Source organism: Aricia agestis, chromosome 1 (assembly GCF_905147365.1).
Source record: "Aricia agestis chromosome 1, ilAriAges1.1, whole genome shotgun sequence".
Taxonomy (NCBI): Eukaryota; Metazoa; Arthropoda; class Insecta; order Lepidoptera; family Lycaenidae; genus Aricia; species Aricia agestis.
In genome coordinates, this window is record NC_056406.1 from 15688403 (window position 1) to 15709969 (window position 21567).

Sequence of the window (21567 nt, forward strand, 5' to 3'; positions counted from 1 at the left end):
AATGAGTATCACAGTTGACACTTTAATACTTTGACAAATGACAGCTGACAACTTTGACATACAAATGAATAGTTTGACATTGTTTGTTTTTACGTTTTACGACGGCTAGCAAAAAGCGAAAGCAATGAGGGATTTTCATTTATATTTTTTAATTTTATTTTCAACAATCTTAACTAGATGGCGTAAGGATAAACACTTCTAGATTTTCTATTGGTTCCTCACCGATCTGAAATTATCTGCAGGTTGGCACCTCTGACTATATATAGGTTGTGTTTCCAAAAAATATCAGTGTACTGTCAAGTGTGACATAAATCAAAATATCCTAAACCTAAGCGTTCATTGGCCTAAGCTATTAGGCCAGTATAGGTAACAGTTTAGGAACACGCTGACACGTCAAACTGAAAACTGACAACTGAAAGAGTTTTGGCGGGCATGTCACTTTCAAACTTCTTCTACTTTTTATTGTTGGTGTGGTTTTTTTTTTTTTTTTCCAAATTGTATTATTTGGGTTTTTGATGTTAAAATATTAGCCATTAAATATCCGTTATCTTGCAAAAGTGCAGGTAAGATGTTGTCAAAACCAAAATGTACAATTCCAGTGACATTTGGTGTGAATATCGGTAAATAGGGCTATTTCTTCCGTAAGTTTTAGCTAAAACATCGTTATAATAACTTTATTATCCTATTCATTGGAATATTATTGCGTCTTTTTCAAATTGAAACGTATCAAGTTTTACATTATTTTGCCCAGTTTTGTAGCAATTATTGATGGTATTCCCTGGTATTACCGATAGTTGTCTACCCATACGCCATCTAGTTACTGAAATAGAAACTGTTTGACAATCAAATTAAAAATATAGGAAAATCCCTCATAGGACGACTAGGATAACGAACTTAAAGCCTGACCAGAAAAATAAAAAACCTGCGCTGAGGGCGCTAAATGAACTATGATTATGGCAACATCTAGTACAGTCATACACTTACAAATTGGCTAGTGTACAATTTTTAGCTAGTGTTTAATTTTATAATATAGACTAATTATTTTAATATAGACTATTGCAGATATAATTTTATTTATGTATAGTTTTAAAGTATCACGAAATAAACTCCCTTATTAGTAAAACTATAGGCATTAGGCAGTTTAAAAATACATTTTTATAATTTCATTATTAGCTTTTATTTAAGTTATTCATCAAACTCAGAATCTAAATATTCAACAGATTCATATTATAATACTTCATGATCTTCAGAAGTTGTTCAATGTCATAATATCTCATCTCTGACTCATTATTTCTTTCATTATTCTTAGGTGTAGAAAATAAAACTGAGGTCTGATCTTCTCTTCGTATTTTCATAACAGACAATCAATATACACCTAAAAAGGAACTTTTAAATTAAATTACTCATGAACTAGCCAATTGAAATTGTGCACACTTTATGAGGTACCTACCAGTCATGCTGACAACAGAGTCCGTGATGTTATTTAAATAAATCGATCCCTTCAGACCATAGACATAATATAATGCTAAAGACCAACAAAGAGTGCGAGAGAGAAGAAAATCCTTTATGGAATTATAACAAGATGAAAAGAGAGAGGCAGTCTAATGAAAATTGTAACAACTTTTATTTGACAGGTCGTCAAAAGTCGTCAATCGTTTTTATGCCCTTTCGGTATTTGCAATTTATTATTTAAATCGTATGTTATTTTCAACAAATACTATTATGTATAACAATAATAACTTGTGCTGTGAGTGATTGCAGTGTAAATCATAGGAATAATCCTGAAAAATATACATTTCACCCGTAATTAATCTTCATGTCCTCATTGCTACGATGCGTTTATTTTTGCTATATTCTGGTCTTTAGTTCTCAATTTCAAATAAAATATTGTGAATCCTCCCTTTTACTTTCATATTTTGCGTAACTAAAGGTACTATTGTTCCTATATTACACAAATTTTGAAGAAAAATTTTTCATCAAAATTTCTTACATATACGCTAGTGCTTGAATCAAATTTATCGATATGCTTATCGATATTTTACAATAACATAAATCTAAAATAAAAATCATTTACCTTTATATTTATCACCTTAAGCCCGGCCGCACATTATCCGAAATTTCTGATCAGAAAAATTCGGACGCCCGGCGGAACGCACTCTGTTCATACATTTTGTTGTAGACCCATCATACTAAAAGAATTTCTGACGTGTCAAAATGTATGAGCGGGGCGGGGCGTCCGAATTTTTGTGATCAGAAATTCGGAAAATGTGCGGCCGGACTAAAAAGGACATATTATCTTATTTTAACTAATATAATATAGTATAATATAGCTAATATAATATAACTACTATAATATAGAGTGACTCTAAAACTAGAGGAAGGTTTATATTTATATATCATAATCATTTGTTTTACAGATTCCCTCAAGATCCTCTAATAAGAGGAAAATGGCTGAAATTAATTGGGCGTGTTGGTTGGATTCCCAAGAAAAATTCAACAATATGTAGGCAAACATTTCATTGAAAATTTTTAAAGAAAAATTAGAATAAATACTATTTTGGTTAAAGGAGCTATCCCAACTTTATTTGTGCCAGTAAGTTTGACATACTGTTGCACTTGTTACTGAAGCAATTATTAAAAATAAGCAATTATAAGCAATTAATGTTTTTTAGTTCATTTAAGATTATACATATATGAACTAAAAAGTATTAAATAATCCTTATTCTGTACTCAATCTTCATAATTTTGAAGTCGGTACCAGTCCTAAGTATATAAGTTGCTGTTATACCTATTCTGTCAGAGAACTGGCGATTAGGTTAGTTGGTACCGATTGCAAAATAATGAAGATTGAGAACAGAATTAATACTGAGTACAGAATAAGAATTATTTAATACTTTTTAGTTCATTTAAGTATAATATTACTATTGTCATTGCCTTGGAAGTCGGTTTTAATTTTTTGTTTAAAAATAATAATTTTACTCATTTTAGTTGTCCTTAACGTTTTCTATACTTACAGTTGGTGTTTAAAAAAATCAAAATCAAAATTGCTTTATTTCTGAACAAATCTAAAATAAAATATATTTTCAGAATACATGGTGCCTACCACCGGTTCGGTAACTAAGCCGACGAGAAGAACCGGCGTAAGAAACTCGCACGCCCACTTTTTACCAAAAAAAGTGAGAAAAAAAATAATCTTTTAAAACAAAATTTACAATGCTGTAACTAAAAATTATACAATTTAAACATAGATAGATACATAATAATTGTAAGTCATGTAGAAGTAGCCTTGCAAGCAGTCATTCAGCATTCTACTCCCAAGATGTGCCATCAATTATGAAATCATTTTGGCTTTGGCACAAAACGTTGTTTGACTACTTTTTAGGGTTCCGTACCTCAAAAGGAAAAAACGGAACCCTTATAGGATCACTTTGTTGTCCGTCTGTCCGTCCGTCCGTCTGTCAAGACCCTTTTTCTCAGGAACGCGTGGAGGTATGAAGCTGAAATTTATATCAATTACTCAGGTCTACTGTCCCTTGAAGCTGTGAAAAAATCAAACTTCTAAGCCAACGCAATCAAAAGATACAGCCGTTTATGCCGCAAATTTTCGACACTTGCAAGGGAATCAAAACCTACAGGGTGCTTCCCGTGAACTCAGAATCTTGAAATTTGGTACGAAGCAACGTCTTATAGCATAGATAAAGGAAAAATTACGAAAACCATACATTTTTAGTTACATCACATAATATATATTTTTTTAATAATTTTAAACTTACTACCCATTTCCTCATAAACGCGTAGAGGTATTAAATTGAAATTCATACCAAATACTCAAGTCTATAATACCTTTAAGCTGTAACAAAATCAAACTTCTATGTCAACGCAATCAAAAGAAACAGCAATTTAAGCTGCATATTTTGAAACTCGCAAGTACTCGCAAGGGAATCAAAACCTAAAGGGTACTTCCAGTCGACCTAGAATCTTGAAATTTGGCATGAAGCAACGTTTTATAGCACACATAAAGGAAAAATTCCGAAAACCTTAAATTTTTTAGTTACATTACAAAATATATATTTTTTAATAAATATAAACTTATTACTTTTTTCCTCATGAACGCGTAGAGCTATCAAGTTGAAATTCATATCAAATACTTAGATCTAATTGCCTTTAACCCGTGAAAAAAAAAATTCTAAGTCAACGCAAAAACGCAAAAGTACAACCATTGATACCGCAAGTCGCGACCGACCGCCGCCGCCGCCGATAGTCTGCTGCAAGGCTAGTATAAGTGTTTCAGTTATATTATAGATAAATGATATGTGTTAATATAAAATAAAGGATTACTTAAACGATAAAGAGATCTTTGTCTTAAATTTATGCTCCTCCATCTTTCCCCATTGTAATGTTATAAATTTCATTTTGCAATAAAAATACCATAGTTATGACTCGATTGTCGTAATGAACGAACTTTGTAAACCTTGCAGGTTTGTACGGAACCCTCGGTGCGCGAGTCCGACTCGCACTTGGCCGGTTTTTTTAAATTTATTAATCGAAAGATTTTGAACGTTTTCTGGGACCATATGTTCCCATTTGAATATCAAGGAGTCACTTCGATTTCTCATTGTTTCCATCACCAGACCACCACTTTTGTGAACATGATACCTACTCGGAACAATACAATGTACAGCAAAAGAAAAAAATTGAAAATCGGTTCATAAACGGCGGAGTAATCGTTGAACATACATAAAAATATATCCACAGGCGAACGTCTAGACTCCTCCTGTTTGGAAGTCGGTTCAAAATAATTGTAATAAAATATTATGATATTTTATAATAGGTATGTATTTAATTTAAGAATAAAATATAATATACTATGTGTGTTGTTTACTTTCAACGTTTACTTTCAATGTAAGGAATGATTTACCAGATAGATTTTACCTGAGTAATAAATAAGTAACTTTATAATGTGTTAAGTGTAAATTATTTACCCCTATAAGAACCTCATATCATAACATATCCGATGATTGAAAAATCATTCCAAAAGAAAATGTGTATCTACTTTTCAATCGTCACCTTTTTTGCCAATTAAAATTTATGATACCTAATTTGAAATACAAATCTATCAAAGTTGCGTATTATTTATTTCTTATAGAAACTCAGGTAAAATAACTCGAACGGACTAAACTATCGATAGCAAAATACTATACTATCGATAGTAAAATATACATCACTAGCACACGCACACATTGACAGATCAAAAATGGTCACGCATTTTCGAGTTGTCAGGTGGTCTTTACGACAGTATATATTATACGACAGTATATATTATGTCTATGCTTCAGACCTTCTTTCCGACAAGTAATTATTCATATTAGAAATAACTTTTTATAGCTGGTTTTTAATAGTTTTCGGCATTTTAACGCTTAAATAAGTCACTTGGCCAAGAAATTTATCACGCATAATCGAGAACACACTTTGCACAGATGGAAGCGACATAACTACAAAAAAGTGTGGCCGGCGCCATATTGCCAAGAACTAAACATGGCGGTCTATAGTGATGGGACACTCGGTTGATATTTGTCGAGGATATCGATAAGTAAGAATTAAGATGTTATAAGTGAGCTATTAAGGTTAAAATCTTTTAAATAAATGATCAGATTCTTCACCTTATATTTTTTTAATTCGATAAAAAAGTACATCACTAAACGTCAAATCTACTAATTTCTATGTTGATTAAATATCGAAAATCAAGCCATCGGTAAAATAACAAAAATTTTAGTAAAAATATAAATGTACCGATCCAAGGACAAACTTTTTTAATTTCTTCACTTTTTTGACGGACTATAAATTAATTTAAAAAAAAGCAAATTGGCCGAAAAATTTGACCGACATATCGATATTTTTTTCGCGATATATCGAGACCGATATTGATATTTTTTCAAATGTCGATGTATCGATATATCGATATTTTCTTTCAATTTCGACATCCCTATAATACGACACTTTGACAGTTTATGTACCTCGGAGAACCGGAACATAAAATGGCGGACCGGCCACAGTATTTTGATTTGGTAGAGACCATTATGCCGCGTTCACTTATAGTCAATGGTTCCAATAGATTTCTGCAATATGGCGAGGTTTTTTAATTTGTTGGTCGGGCTTTAGAACCAAAAGCTACAATTTTTTTGACAGGTCATAGGACTCTTAGGCTGGTATAAATAGTACTTAAGATGCGATCCGGTCTCAAGACGCGATTCGGCTCTGTAATTGGTCCAAATTTTGACAGCCAACCAATCACAGAGCCTGAACCGTGTCTTGAGACCAGATGCATCTTGAGTACTGACTATTTATACCAGCCCTAAATCCAAACGTAACTCCCATACTTCAACCGTTTTGAATTTGGTTCCATTTCGCCAATGAATAAGGAAAGTAGAAACTAGAAACTAGAAACATCATGATACTCAATGAACGTGGGTGACATTGACGGGAACGCTGCTGGTAAAGGAGAACTGTCAAACACATGTCAAAAATGACGTTTTAGTATGATAGAAACGTTTAGTTCCTTTTCTCACCACGTTCTTTTATAGCCTTGTCGAACTGTAGAAGTAAAGTATGGAGGGTAGATGGAGGAGAACTATCTTATATAGGGGATATTTGAAAAAGTGTCCAGCTGTACGCAGTAAATAACAGTTGAAAAATCCTCCAAGAGTGGCGCTAGCTGCAGCAAAGGGTATGGAATAAATGTAGCCGTCGGTCGTTGGTGACAAAATATAAATTGAAGTTAGCCGAATAGCCGAGTCACAACTCACAGGGTTCACATTACTGGGTTAATACCAATATATTTTGAAAAATATAACCTAAAATGGCTGAAATAAAAGCTGCTACATGATTTAAAATTTACCCTGTTGCTACTGTAGCGCCACCCTAATTTAACGGTTTAACTGTTTAAGACTTTATTTCTCACAAAATAATTTTACAAATTATTATACACGGCGAGAAACACGTGTTACAAAAATAAATTGAGTGATACATTTGGCAAAATTAACGCATTTCAAGTTCTCCTCCATCTATTAACACTCCATAAAGTAGGTAAAGGTAAAAAAAAAACACTCAGCTGATTGTCAAAATATTAATTGTCAAATTCTTCAAAATTCTATATCTATTGATTCTATTTTTATCAAAAATAAACACCGGAAAATTACAATTTTAATCAAACAAAACATTTACACCGTACTCTTAGTTTCTTTATTTATAATGTACAATATAGTCCCTAAATTGTTGCCGGTTTTACGGCCGATTAAAACAACTGACTTGTTACCGGCAATTTTAGGAGTATCAAAATTTAGAATTGATCGTCACTATTCCACCGAGAAAGAAAAGAGGTTAACCCAAAGTCAAGAAAGAGCAGATGTATCTACAGATGTACGTCCTATTGGAGAGAAGATAAAGGAAACTACTAAAACTGTTTCGTACACCGGAATAATAGTTGTTGGCATTGGTGTTACTGGCATCATTTTCTACTATGTACTACGGGAATTGTTTTCAAGTAATAGCCCAAACAGTATTTACTCAGTAGCATTCGATAAATGTAAAAATGTGAGTAGAATTAATTTAATAACTACTTTTACAACAATTTCAGCTTTGCAAAACAAGGATTTTTTTATTTGTATTAAAGCTCATAGTAAGTATTCTTATTCCTTGACCAAGCTTACCTTAAGAACCCATGGCAAAACTACTGACAAGGACCTTATTAAAGTTACTGTAATTTTTTATGTAATTCATATGTTTTAACTCGCTCTGCAATTATAATAAATGTTTTACAATGTAAATTACTAATATTTGATTTTTCATATATTCTAGGATCCTAGAGTGGAAGATGCACTGGGTACTCCTATCAAGGCATATGGGGAAGAAACTTCCAGAAGGAGACGCACACATGTCAGTCACGCTGTTTATGAAAAGGATGGTGTTAAACACATGAGGATGAGGTTTTACATCAAAGGTATAAGGAACAAAGCTATTGTGGAGCTAGACATGAAGCAGGTGTGTGAAATATTATAGTGATTTATCATAAATAATAAAAATATTCCATGCAAGCCAATTCATATTGTGACTATCATTGTCCATCAAAATTGCTTTTTTGTCATGCATCACCTTAGGTGTGGATAAAATATTTTAATATTGACTTAGGCCTGGCTAAAATTAAAGATAACCCTGGCTTGGTAATAGTGCCTCTTACAATTATTATATGTAAACAAGGAAAGAGATACCAAGATCCTAGCTCTCTGCAATTCTTTAATTGGCTTCAATTTAGTTGTTGTGTTTTTAATATTTACTCATTCATATTGCATTGTATATAATAGTTTTACGTTACATTTGCAGAATGAATATGGAAACTATCAGTGTCGGTATCTGTTGGTGCAGTTGGATGACTATAGTGGCAAAACTTTCATTATTGAAGACAATAGAGCTGAGTTAGACAAATCCAAATCTGATTTTGGATCTCAGTTGCCCACACTTACACTCACTCAGTAAATTATTGTGGTATGGAAGTTTTATAATGTATATTACTTTATAGAATAGCTAAAAGAAAATTACTTTATTGTAAATAAATTTGTTTATTATCATTACTGTTTGTCCAATTATTTCCTAGTAAATTATGAACATAAATAAACAGTCTTTAAACAATAAAAATTAAAGTCACAAGAAGTAGTTATTATCATTATTATTAGCAGTAGTATTATGTAGTAAAATAACTTTAGTACAATAGCTGTAAAGTGTAAATTTACAATTTCTTAGAATATGGTACAATCTCCCATGCCATCAACAATCGGTTCTTAAAAACAAAAACTTTGATTCTATTCAGTATCCAGTAGAATATTACCGCTATTGAGAGATACTGCGGCCAGGCCCACTTCAGCTCCTGCAGTATGCTCGGCTGGTATCTGAACTTCATCTCTGCTATTCTTAGCCTTACATCAATGTTTAGGCTACCAGTATGACCATTTTCAGTCTTTATGAAAATGTTACTTATTTTTGTGCTAGCTGCAAAGATAACCATAATTATTATAATTTTTGTATTTCTTAATAATCTGTCTTACAAAGCAAATCTATATATATATATATATATATATATATATATATATATATATACAATATGTCCCGACACCGGTGTCCGATCCTTTAATGTCATGATCTATGGCATATTTTATCGACAAATTGACTCTCAAATTTCTCTCTCTCACGGTTGTAAAATGGCAGCCATTTTAGTTTTTCCCAGGCCTCACCTATGATCCTATGAAGATAAAAAATGTCTCATTTGATAGCTAAACTTGTGCACTACGCTTACACAGGCAATATGTTATAAATTTCGTACAATTAAACATAAAAAAACCAAAGTTTAAAAAAAAAAATGTAGTGTAATGAAACTCAAAGGTGACTGACTGACATGGTGATCTATCAACGCACAGCCCAAACCACTGGAGGATTTTGATCAATTCTACCTCGAAGGGGTTAAAATAGGGGATGAAAGTTTGTATATAATAATACTTCTTAAGGCGAGCGAAGCCGCGGGCAAAAGCTCGTAAATATAAATAATGAATATTGGCTTACATGGCCTAGCATTATGTTATAACTTTATAGGATACCTAAAGTAGGTAATAGTGTGAACACTGTGTGACCTTACCTTCTCTGCGTACATAATCTTCGTAAATATTGCGTATTATATTCTGATTATTCGCAGGACTTTGATGCTCAAACAGTGACACGTTGTATTTAGCGTCGATAACATTATGCAAGCACGATAAATGTGTGGATTGATAAAACTGAAGATCCCCGTACATATTGACTTCATTTGCGGGCACTGCAAACTCCTTACTGACTATACCTAAAGAATGCATTTGAAGAGAGCATGTTGACTGAAAAAAATGTTACAAATAATGAAATATAAGTACAAAGAACGAAGACTTGCAGCACTCAGAGTGGAACATTAATTATAGTTGGGGAGGGGAAGAGGGAATTTCGGGAGTAGCTCGAGCGTGTCAGATTAAACTTGCATAGGCTTCTTACATGTGTCTAGTTATCATGGTATAGAAATCAGATTTCTCAGGTGGTGGGTAAAAAAAAAACATTTAATATTGAAATGTCGTCGGATCTGTCAGATTAAGATAGGGGATGCTTAGTATACCCCGAAGAAGCTTCCATATAAAGCACTGACGATTCAAAGCTTAGGTAAGCCTGTAGGGAGATTTTAAAATATAAAAAAATAAAGCTTCATATTTTCTTAACTAAGCTTCGCACATATTTTATTTTGATCTAAACTAAATGATTTAGTCCTCGTTGTCTAAAATATATTTATAATTTACCTAAATAAGCAATTTTCTGAATATATTTTCTTTTTCAAAACTTTAAAATGGCTGCAGTTTCTGAACCCACCGCTAAAATAAAAAAAAAACGCTCTTATTATTTTTTTATCAGCTTCCTTTACCTAATGTTCAAAAACCTACTAGGTCTCCATAACGCTCGAATTACTACAAAAATAGCACCCTCCCCTCCTCTACTATTACCTACTTAAATGTAATTAATTCAAAATTTTGACATAAGCCCCATACACTATCTGTCAAACTCTACATTAAATTGAAGATTAATCATAATTAAATGTCTCTGAGTACGGCGGCCGCGGATATGGTGGTCGATAATCTTGAATCAATCAGTTTCTAAATGCAAACAGTTATACACTTACCATTATCTGGAAATCAAGGCCAATAAACAAATTCAAGGAGACAACATATCTTTCGGGCATCAGGTTTAATTTAAATTTAAATTCAATTTTGTCATTTTTGCCATCATCATTAGCATCCCATTCTTGTATCTAAAATAGGTATTGTAAAAATTATTTAATTTAGAATGACAAAAAATCTTGTTCATAGCCCTTGGGTGTCCAGCCCCGGATTTGTAAATAGGCCGTATAGGCCGCGGCCTAGCGGCAGCAGCGTCCTAGGCTAGGGAGGCGGCAGCGTCCATAGGTGACCGGCAGATTTCATTTATAGAGCAGCGGAAAAAAACTGGCCTACACTTGTAAAAAATATAAATTCGGCACTGTACTGTAACCCTGTTGGACACTCCTGCATCCTTGCAGGAGTGTCCAACCTTGCATCCATCCTGCAGATAATTGAGATCATGTCAAAGGGTTTTCGTGGTCGGTTATCAGTGTTATCACTATTGACCCTAGATAGTGGCGACTACACGGACTGGCTAAACAGAAATTGCGTTGCTAGGTATGTATGGTAGGCCAATTGCCCCTATAAAGAAGCACCTATTTTATCTATTTCTCAGATTTCCATTTACAAGAATAAAACATTCAAATGAACGCAGAAGAAACCTACTTGTACTTCCGAGCAGTTTTCTTCGGCCTCCTTGTCTTGTGGTAAGTCTTTATGATCCCCGCACACTACAGTCACGCTGGGATCATCAGTCTCTGCTATCAGTAAATATTCATAAGTCGCTCTTACGGTTGGTTGCTCGTAGAAGTAATGCGACTTCAACCAAAAGCCTAAAAATTCGATACTTACAGTTATTGACCTCTTATAAAGGCAGAGATTATTATAGATTCATCGGAAATCCTCTTGGTAACTTGATGATGATAACACGGACGTAAAAAAAGTACGGACGTAACCTTCTCTAATCACGAGTGAAGCCTAGTTATGGCCGCCCGTGTAGGACGTGTGCGTGATATGAGGGTTGCCATATAAATCATAAATTTCCCTACTTTTTAAATTTTGTAAACTCAGACAAGTTAAATGTATTTTTTATACTTAAACATATTTTTATGTTTTTTTCGCTTCAGAAATGTAAGCGGTTGTTAAAGATGTCATAATGAAAATATTATTTTTATGACACTATAGATAGAAAAAAAACACATATTACGTACAGAGAAGTATATTATTTACATAACATTATTAGTAATAATGATTATGTACAAACATTTACAATAATAAAATTATTACTAGCTATTCAATATTTTCATTCCTACTAGGTCTCAATGACGCTCGGGTGACTACACCAATAGCACCTTCCCTCCCCTACTACTGAAGGAAATCTAAGACAACAATTTTATCTATGGACGCTTCACACCACGTCAGTCTGACCCCGTGCTAAGTACCTGAAGGACTTGTGTTACGGGTACCAGACAACGGAAATATATTTAATACTGTTATACTATACATATATTTAAGATTTTTGTTATATGATACACATATTTAATACACACTCATGACCCAGGAACTTTGAAAACTTTTTGTTCCGTCGGCAGGATTCGAACCCGCGACCCCCGGCTTGAGCTACCGACAGCCCACCCACTGAGCCACAGAGGTCGTCAAACAACAATTATATCCACTTTTGTAAATTAAGAAATTAATAGGGGTGTAGACTATTTTTAGGAAATATATTTATTTTACAGATGTACCATCAAGGAAGTTGATTCCTATGCAATTGACAGACCAACGTTATTTGGTCGAATACTTATGTCAATTCAATGTTAATTGTGATCTGTCGGCTGGGTTTGACGTAACGCAACCAAACTACTTATGTCCCCGATTTGCATAGGAATCAACTTCTCTGATAGTACATAAGTATTTTGTTACACCTAAAAATATGTATAAAAAATAAATACACTCTTATTTCAATTTAAAAAATCACTTATTATATATAAAAAATATTATAAAGTTATTAAGTAAAATATGTCCATTTTCGGTAATTCTATAATACAAACTCTCAAAAAAACAATAATTTGTATTAGATTTCGTTTACTGTCTACACCCCTATTATTGTATTCCTGCCTAATTACTGGTCAATAGTATGCTAAATACTTACATGACACTAATAAAAGACAATAAAATTAATTATTTGATTATTTAAAAATAATATAAAATTTTCCCCGGTTTGGGGAAAATTTCCCCACTTTGTTATGGACATTACTGACCTGTTGAAGTTGAATTAATATTTACATTATTTTATCAAAATACTTTAAAAATATGTTATCTTACCTATAAAATATTATTCCTTGATGTTTTTTGTGTAAGGTTGTATTGTTCTTGCACCATTTTACAACACAAGATGGCATATTTATTTTTATTTATGAATGACAAAGACGTGTCACCGCGATGCAGTCTAATTGCGTAATGGCGGTACGATCGGCTTATTACAGTGCGAGTGTTTGTGCAAGATGTGTACATATGATCGCCTGGGCTTATTAAGGGTGCTTCACTCATTTCTTAATGGCGATCCGTCCGAATTTTTTTTACGTCCGTGGATGATAACCTCCAAATCTTTATGATTTCGTATGATATACTGCATACTGAGTTCACAATTCACATTGAGTACCGTATGCGAAATACGATATCGCCCTTATGCTCGGGCCGTACAGTTGCGTAGTAAACGATACCATTGGATGATCTGCGCGCAAGGCCCCCGCTACCATATGTGCAATGTGTGCAATGCACACGGGCGCCATCCTCTAGGGGCGCCAAATCGTCATCTTGAGGGGCGCCAAAACCAAGGATCCAAAAAATTTGCCTAAAGGGGCAAATTTTTTGGATCCTAGGGGCAAATGATGCAATAATATGACAAATATCTTGACAAGGGGTCAATGATCGCTACCAACCGCTACCAACTTACCTCTGCTTCTGTAAGCAATGATAAATGGAAGAACGATGTTCAGTAAACTTGTTACAATGATAAACAGCGTGGCTTTAGACATCAAGTAACTTTTGTATTGAATTTCAATTTTGTTTCCAAATAGTTTATATAAAGCCATCTTGTTAAGCTTTAAATCTTAGAAAGAGCATAAATTATTTTTAGTATTTTTATACGTTTTATCGATACTCTACATACGGTACCTGATAGGTTATAAAATTTGTGTTTGGTTACCAAACGTTGCTAAGCAACCGATCATTCAATGAAACGATCCTTAGCAACGGCCAAAGTTGTCAAAAAGTTTGGAACCCAACGCAAAACACCTTGTAAAAGTTTGATGGTAGGTAGGTAAATATTTTGCTTTCGCTTGCTTAATATTTTAAACTCTGTAATTTTCTTATTTATTTAATTAAAACGAACTAAACTGTGGAAAATGTGCTAAAATTGTTTCGCCTAGCATAAAAATATTTTAGCGCAATTTTTTTATATAACCCTTAAAGGTAAAAGGACAATTTGTCGTTTCGATAGATCGTCAAGAAAATCGTCCAATCGATCTTTTGAACGTAAAATCGTTTGCGATATTGCTACACACGTACAATTTGTCGTTCGATTTTAACATCGAGGAGATAAATCGTTACGATAATAATTGTCCCGTGTATGGCCACCTTAAGGTTTAAACATGTCGTAAATCTATGCTTTCACCGTTGACCGTGTAATCTACCCGTAGAGACTATAAAGAGAGCTAAAACAACAGATTGGAGCGTGTCCACTGGCGTGCAATCTCTTTTATTTGCAAAGTGGTGTCCATTTCTGTAAGTAAACCTCACTTTATTTTATAAAAGAATAGAACTAGTTCAAGCAACGATTTGATTTTTAGGGTTCTGTCTGTCTGTCTGTATGTCTCCATTATGTATCTCAAAAACCGCTATAGCTAGATAGAGTCTATTAATTTCAGAAATCTAGAGTCTAGACTTCTGAAATTTCCACAGATTGTGTATTTCTGTTTCGGCTATTACAAAAAATAGTTACTACAAATAAAATACAATTAAAATAAGTACAAAAGCCTCCCATAGAAAAAAGTGATTTTTTAGCCTTTTTTGTTCGTAGTCATCAATAATGGCAACAGGTAGGCACTTGAAATATTTAAAATCCTTTATTAATGTTCGTAATTTATTCCGCCGAGTGAGTGTGTTTACCGGAGGCCCAATCCCCTACCATATTCCCTTCCCTAAAATCCCCCATTCCCTTCCCTTCCCATCCCTATCCTCCCCTAAGGGATTCCCTCTTAAAAGGCCGGCAACACACCTGCAGCTCTTCTGGTTCTCTGGAAAATAAATTGCTTAATATATTAAAAATGTTGGGCCTAAAATGCCTACTTTAGACCTAGTTATTATAATAGTTCTCTTCTGCGAATCAAACTAGTACTTGGTTTTATACACCCAACTGAGCACAGTTTAAAGGACACATGATTCCATTAAAAAGCGTTTCCGGAAGTGTTATAAGTCAGGGAGTACACACAATAGAACAGAAAAACTAGCCGGCTGGCGCATACGACATGCGATACCTTAGCGGTGAACGATCCTCGCTAGGAACAGTATATAAAGGGATTCTAATGGCTAAAAAATACTATTTGCTCTGGTCACTCCCAGAGCGCACTTCACCCGTAAGCACGAACTCACCACATCCATGGTCCAAGATTGTACGGAGAAGATGTCATCCAGCATGACGTCCAGTGTGACGGGCATGGGACTCGGTGGTATCACTGGACTCACTGCTACACTGAATATTCTGACTTGCTCGAAGGAACCGCAAATCACCATCGGCGGAATGCCCAGCAATTACGTGCCCGGAATATCATCGAACTACAACATTTCGAGCTTTTGCCAACGTCCGGGACAGACGCAACGTCTGCCAGTTCAGAGATCTGGACCGACTGCTCAACAAGGATCGAGAAATAGTCCTAACACCATTTACGCACATAATCTTATTTCCAAGCTGGCCGATCAGAACGAACGCCGGCGTCGTCAGGACGCGATGGAAATGATTTCCCTGAGCTATTATTCTCAAGCACCCCTAAAGGTGGAGTTGACAGAATTCTACTCCAGAGATAATGCAAAAGAGCACCACACTGATCAATATGATCTAGTAAACGCTACTTTACTGGCGAACCCAGTTTTACGGAGAGGTCAAAATTTCTACTTCGCTGTTCGTTTTGATAGAGCCCATGATAAGCAACAAGACATCGTTCGTATTGTGTTTTGTTTTGGTAAGTATTTTGTGTTTATCTCATAAAATTATGATTTACTGTAATTTTCCTACACTAGATGGCCCGATGAACTTCGTATCACTTACCTGCTTATAAGAAACTTCCCTGGACTCCCATGAATATTTCAAAACTAAAATTAGCCAAATCGGCTCAGCCGTTTTCAAGCTTTAGTAAGATTAACAAATTTTAAAATTCATTTTTATTTATATATAGATTATCCTACTTTTCTTACAGGGCCAAAGCCAAGCGTAACTAAAGGAACACGTGTTGTTTTACCCGTTAAATTTGATACGCTGCAACCAAACGCAATACCACATCCCCGAGATGTGATCGGTCAGGGTATAGGAATGTCGCGAGTGCAAGTTCATGAAACGAGCGCCAGCGTTACACCGGCTGTCTCCATGCCAATAACTTCAGTAAGTCCAATAAGTACCGTTCGAGAAACAGCTGCATACGGAATTCGGAGGACTTCGATTAGTAATGAGACGGTGACTGTGAACAGCCCTCTCAGCCCACCCGCCCCGCAAGAACGACCGGTAGTTGAAAGGTTCGGAGCATCTCAACACTCTTTTACAAGAAGCGTGGGATCTCAACAAGGTTCCATGCAAAATTTAGCAGCGATAGCTCCCGAATTGGACAAATGGGACCTAAGTATTCTCCGACAGGATGGCAATACGGTCACTTTTCAAGTTCGAATTCCTGTCACAGCTCCAGTCGGAGTGTGGAACTGCTGGGTACAAACTAACCGGGTGGGACAGCGCGACAATCGCAACGACTACAAGTGTGATGAAGAAATTTACATATTGTTCAATCCTTGGTGCAAAGAAGATCCTGTCTATCTGGAGAATGACACCTCACGAAAAGAATACATCCAAAACGAGCAAGGTAAAATTTGGTGTGGTACCTGGCGACAGCCAAAAGGGAGAAAATGGATTTATGGCCAATTCGATGACATAGTACTACCGGCTTGCATGTATTTGTTGGAGCAAAGTGGCTTGGAGCATTCTGAACGTAGTAATCCAATACGTGTCTCTAGAGCTATTTCATCTATGGTAAGTCTTAATACGTTAAATTTTGTATTAAGCAAGATCTTATCGTAAGTAATTTTGTAATTTTAAATTTTAAGATCAATACAAACGGTAAGAATGGTCTTATGGTCGGCCGTTATGATGGAGAATACAAAGATGGTATAGCTCCGCACGCTTGGACAGGATCAGTCGCTATTCTGGAACGGTATCTCACAAGCGGAGGAAAGCCTGTGGAATACGGACAGTGCTGGGTATACTCGGGCCTCGTAGTCACGATATGTAGAGCTCTAGGTGAGATATTGGAATAAACAAAACTCACACCTTGTAAAAAGGTATCAAAAAAACTTTATTTCAAGCCCAATTCTTGTTTCAGGCATTCCTTGTAGATCCGTTACTAACTACGTCTCTGCTCATGACACGAATAGGACATTTACAATAGATAAGTTTTTTGATAAAGACGGCAATGAAGTCCCCAACGGTCCTGATGAAGACTGCTTTGATTCTTGTTGGAGCTTTCACGTCTGGAATGACGTTTGGATGCAAAGACCAGATTTACCTCAAGGTAAGCAAGACATCGTTACGGTATAATATTTTATTTATTCGTTGTTATATTTTGTTTTATTCTAGTTGAATTGATAATTAATCATAATTTCAGGTTACGGTGGTTGGCAGATAATAGATTCTACCCCGCAAGAGGATTCCGACTCTGTGTTTCAATGTGGCCCGGCTAGCGTAGAGGCAGTTCGGCGAGGGGAAGTCGGCTTTCAATACGATACACCTTTTATGTACTCCCAAATAAATTCCGAACTCTGTCACTTCCAAGAAGACGACTCGTCGGATTGGGGCTTCGTTAAAGTTCCTTCCAATCAGAACCAGTGAGTTGTATAGCTTAAAATGTTGATTAAAAGTCATTACAAAAGCAATGCTCTATTTAAAACTTTTCATTTGACACGTAGCGCTATTACGAAATAATAGAGATATTACTTTTTATCTATAGAGTAGGACGCAAAATAATAACAAAGGCACCGGGCAAAGAAGACGACGAAGGCGAGACGGATTTGCTGGAAATAACCAGTGAATACAAACTGTCAGAGAGCACTGCTGCGGAGAGACAGTCTTCTATCGCTGCTTGCCGAGGCTCCCAGCGTCTGCAGCAGTACTACGAGAATCCAGACCGTAGCGGCGAAGATGTCGCATTCGATCTTATGGCCATGGAGGTCATCCATTATGGGCAACCTTTCGACTGCACAATGAATATACAGGTAAACTTCATCACTAGTTTTACTTAGAGACAGAGAAATTTATAAAATGTTTTGACTCTAGGTGCCCTTACCCTTTATTCCAACTTTGAGTATTTTTAATCCCCAGAACAAATCGAACGAGGACCGTACTATTTGGTGTGTACTGACAGCGTCATCGTGTTATTACACTGGAGCAATAGCGTCCCGGTTGCGGAGAGCTCACGGCGAATTCATAGTGCGCGCCGGTCAGAAGGAAGTCCTGAAATTGCAAGTCACGCCGCAGGAGTACATGGACAAGCTGGTGGACCATTCCATGGTGAAGGTACACGCCATGGCCTATGTCAAGCAAACATCTCAGGCGTGGTCCGATGAAGACGAATTTTGCTTGAATAAGCCCAATATGCAAGTGCAGGTACTTTACCTTTTACCTAAATGGATTTAATTTTTATAATAAGTCTTTAATCATGTTGTAAAATATTTTTGTCATTTCCAATTAATAATTTTTGTAGGTCAGAAATCATCCCACTGTTGGTCAAGAGAATGGAATTGCATTCAGTTTCCAGAATCCCTTGAGTGTTCATCTGACCGACTGCTTCTTTACATTTGAGGGCCCGGGCATACAGAGACCGCGACAGGTAAAAAATATTCAACGCCTACCTATACCTTTAATAAAATAAAAAAAAACTTCTGACACTCGTTTTTCTTTTTCAGATAAAGTTCCGCGACGTCAAACCCAACGAGCTCGTGAACCATCAGGACAGGTTCGTTCCGACGAGGATCGGGGACTGCCACGTCGTCGTGACGTTTTCGTCGCGGCAGATCGACGAGGTGGTGGGCAGCGCGGCCGTCAGTGTGCGGGGCTAGCTAAGCCCTAGGTCCCGAGAGTCCTCGGGGCCTAGGGAAGACCAGCCCCCGCGCCCTTCCCAGACCATACACTACGACCACTGCTACGAAGCGCATCTCATGGCGTTCGCGGCGCCCGAATGTCACTACTACTTGCAACAGGAGGAAATAGTGATCATGAAATCGGCTTCGTAATTTTCGAATTTCTTTTAACGCCTTTTAATAATATTATTGGTACTGCATTTATTATTTCTCAAATTAAATTCTTATTAACTTATACATTGAACTTTAAGTTAACTGATTATTTTAAGGGTTATACATGGTGATAGTGAGTGGTCTACTTATAAGTGCTAAGACATTTACGGATCTATAACTACCGCAGACCTAATGCTGTGAACACGGACTCGATAGAAGCTTGAAGGACAATAAACAATTTCACCTTATAATAAAAAAATACAAAAATAATAAATCACCATTGCACTTGTGTAATTTTTAATTACGAATCGTTACAAAACCGTCGCTTTTAGTGCCATTTCAGTTTATTGTACAAAAGTTTTAGTCTAAGGCCTAACGCTTAATAGATATTATACCTAGTATTGTATGATAAGTGTTTGTTATGACTTAATATGTCTCTACTAAGAATATATCGATTAAGATATTAATTTATTGTAATGGCTTTGCACCGTGTTTTGTGTTTTTGGGATCTCAAAAATAAAAAATGGAACTAAAATTTAGTTTTTTTATTGTTATGGTCGTTGTTATTTTGAATGTTGATATAACATAATATTGTTATCGCAATTATTATTTATACCTACATTTTTTGAGCTTCTTAGTAATGACCAACATCAAGAAGTTTATATTATTCGACATATTTAATTTTAAGGTTAATGTTATTGATGCAAGACTAAAATACAGTAATTAAAAAACATTAACATTAACCATAATAATTATTCCTACTAAATGTTTATTGTATTTTGTATGGTTTTGGAATTACCCATGAAGAACCTATAATAACGTCGGGTACGTGCTTAAAGTAAGGTTAGCCAGTTGCAACTGTTTTGGATTACTATAATTAGTTAGACTTGCTAGCTAGACCTTGATTATAAAAGGTACCTATTCATTAATAATTCATTTATCGAAGTAACTGTTTTATTTAATTTGACTTGTATCATTTTAAATTCGTGTACCTAATTAAATTAAACACAGGGACACAGCTTTCTAAATTGTGCGTTTCGTCGCAGACTCTACCCAGGTCCTAAGGAAGCAATCAATAAATATTTCATTTCATTGATTGCTTGCTTAGAATAATTTAGGGCAGAGCATTTAAATAAGGCTTACATAAATTGTAAGCAGTTCCCTTCCGAAAAAAATTGTCACTGATCAACTTGATCACAGTTAACGCACGTACTGGCCACTGGGCTTTTCATTTATATAACGCTCCTGTGGAGTGTGGTTAATGGTAATGTCAAATATGTGTCATCAGTCATCACTAATACTAAACAGGGCTTCGATTCTTCTTAGGAAAATTCATCATTGGATCGGGGCTTGGAATTTCATTCATGTGGTCTTAAGCAAATGTTTAACCTTCGTGTTGCCATTGACATCATATCAGTCCGGCGTTTGTGGGGTGATGTCATACGTAGTATATTAGCATAAACCGAGTAAATCAGTTGCCTAGACTATCAAATTTATGATCAACAAACAATCTTGCGCACCGTTTAATGGTTGTTCTTTACCAGGTAGCGTAATAACATCCTTATTCCACCCATTTAGGTATGTTATTTTATTATTATCTGATCGTGGATTCGTAGAAATCTATTGTTATCGCGGTTGAATGTGACCGCTTGGGAGTTTAAGCATGGTTAAGTAAATCTCGATTATCGCGTTACTCTCGTTTATCGTTTTTAAAGGAAAGAAAACACTAACAAGCGTTAGTGAAATTGGAACGCAGTGCTTATATCTCTTAGCTTCTGAACAATAAGTGAAATATTGGCGAACCGTGAAACCACATAAAATTACAAGATTATACATTTTTTTCTATACTTACAAATAAATACAGTTGTATGTATATGTCACCGTAAGATTGTAAAAACCGCGAAATTGTAATATTCGTCATATTGATGGATTGTGATGGATTGTTAACAAACAGTTTTCCGGTGATTTTAAATTAAGTAATTATTTCGTATTTAAAATAATTTCAATGCCAAATAGTATGAGATGTATAACATATTATTATTATTATTATTATTAAAGTGCTGTTTGAATGTTCGATTATTAAAATTAACCTAATTTATAATTCAAACTGCACTTTAAATATATCTAAATTTTATTCAATGTTATACATCAAATATTCAGGCAATTGAAGTTATTTTAAATACGAAATAATTAATTTAAAATCACAGGAAAACTGTTTGTTTACAATCCATCATTCCGTCATATTACAATCTCGCGTTATTATAATCTTACGGTGACATATACATGATATAATATACCTGGAAAGAAA

At 35.2% G+C, this 21567-nt stretch overlaps 3 protein-coding genes across 3 annotated transcripts; 2 read left to right on the forward strand and 1 right to left on the reverse strand.

Annotated features, from left to right (window-relative positions):
• Positions 1-7152: 7152 nt before the first annotated feature.
• LOC121727033 (mitochondrial import inner membrane translocase subunit Tim21) lies at positions 7153-8621 on the forward strand. Its single transcript, XM_042114713.1, has 3 exons — positions 7153-7590; positions 7855-8037; positions 8377-8621. Exons 1-3 carry the CDS (start codon positions 7249-7251, stop codon positions 8527-8529), a joined length of 678 nt encoding a protein of 225 aa, XP_041970647.1. The 5' UTR covers positions 7153-7248; the 3' UTR covers positions 8530-8621.
• A 158-nt stretch (positions 8622-8779) lies between these two features.
• LOC121732038 (transmembrane protein 231) lies at positions 8780-13875 on the reverse strand. The gene is made up of 5 exons (XM_042121802.1): positions 13669-13875; positions 11379-11545; positions 10736-10864; positions 9680-9911; positions 8780-9039 (listed from the first exon to the last, which is right to left on the reverse strand). Exons 1-5 carry the CDS (start codon positions 13805-13807, stop codon positions 8780-8782), a joined length of 927 nt encoding a protein of 308 aa, XP_041977736.1. The 5' UTR covers positions 13808-13875.
• A 1454-nt stretch (positions 13876-15329) lies between these two features.
• Positions 15330-19529, forward strand: LOC121727025 (hemocyte protein-glutamine gamma-glutamyltransferase-like). Its single transcript, XM_042114705.1, has 9 exons — positions 15330-15952; positions 16187-17004; positions 17079-17271; positions 17354-17542; positions 17636-17855; positions 17978-18242; positions 18349-18633; positions 18731-18856; positions 18933-19529. The coding sequence occupies exons 1-9, from the start codon at positions 15373-15375 to the stop codon at positions 19083-19085; spliced, it is 2829 nt and encodes a 942-aa protein (XP_041970639.1). The 5' UTR covers positions 15330-15372; the 3' UTR covers positions 19086-19529.
• The last annotated feature ends 2038 nt before the right edge of the window (positions 19530-21567 follow it).

Bases quoted from the DNA above. Each gene is read 5' to 3' on its own strand.
- LOC121727033 (XM_042114713.1), top strand. From the start codon at position 7,249: ATGTACAATATAGTCCCTAAATTGTTGCCGGTTTTACGGCCGATTAAA. The intron at 7,591-7,854 runs GTGAGTAGAATT...CATATATTCTAG, and splicing joins CATTCGATAAATGTAAAAAT to GATCCTAGAGTGGAAGATGC. The intron at 8,038-8,376 runs GTGTGTGAAATA...TTACATTTGCAG, and splicing joins TGGAGCTAGACATGAAGCAG to AATGAATATGGAAACTATCA.
- LOC121727025 (XM_042114705.1), top strand. From the start codon at position 15,373: ATGGTCCAAGATTGTACGGAGAAGATGTCATCCAGCATGACGTCCAGT. The intron at 17,543-17,635 runs GTAAGCAAGACA...TCATAATTTCAG, and splicing joins AAGACCAGATTTACCTCAAG to GTTACGGTGGTTGGCAGATA. The intron at 18,634-18,730 runs GTACTTTACCTT...TAATTTTTGTAG, and splicing joins AGCCCAATATGCAAGTGCAG to GTCAGAAATCATCCCACTGT.
- LOC121732038 (XM_042121802.1), bottom strand. From the start codon at position 13,807: ATGGCTTTATATAAACTATTTGGAAACAAAATTGAAATTCAATACAAA. The intron at 9,912-10,735 runs GTAAGTGTATAA...CATTTTTTTCAG, and splicing joins GCCTTGATTTCCAGATAATG to TCAACATGCTCTCTTCAAAT. The intron at 9,040-9,679 runs GTAAGGTCACAC...TTATCTTTGCAG, and splicing joins AGATTATGTACGCAGAGAAG to CTAGCACAAAAATAAGTAAC.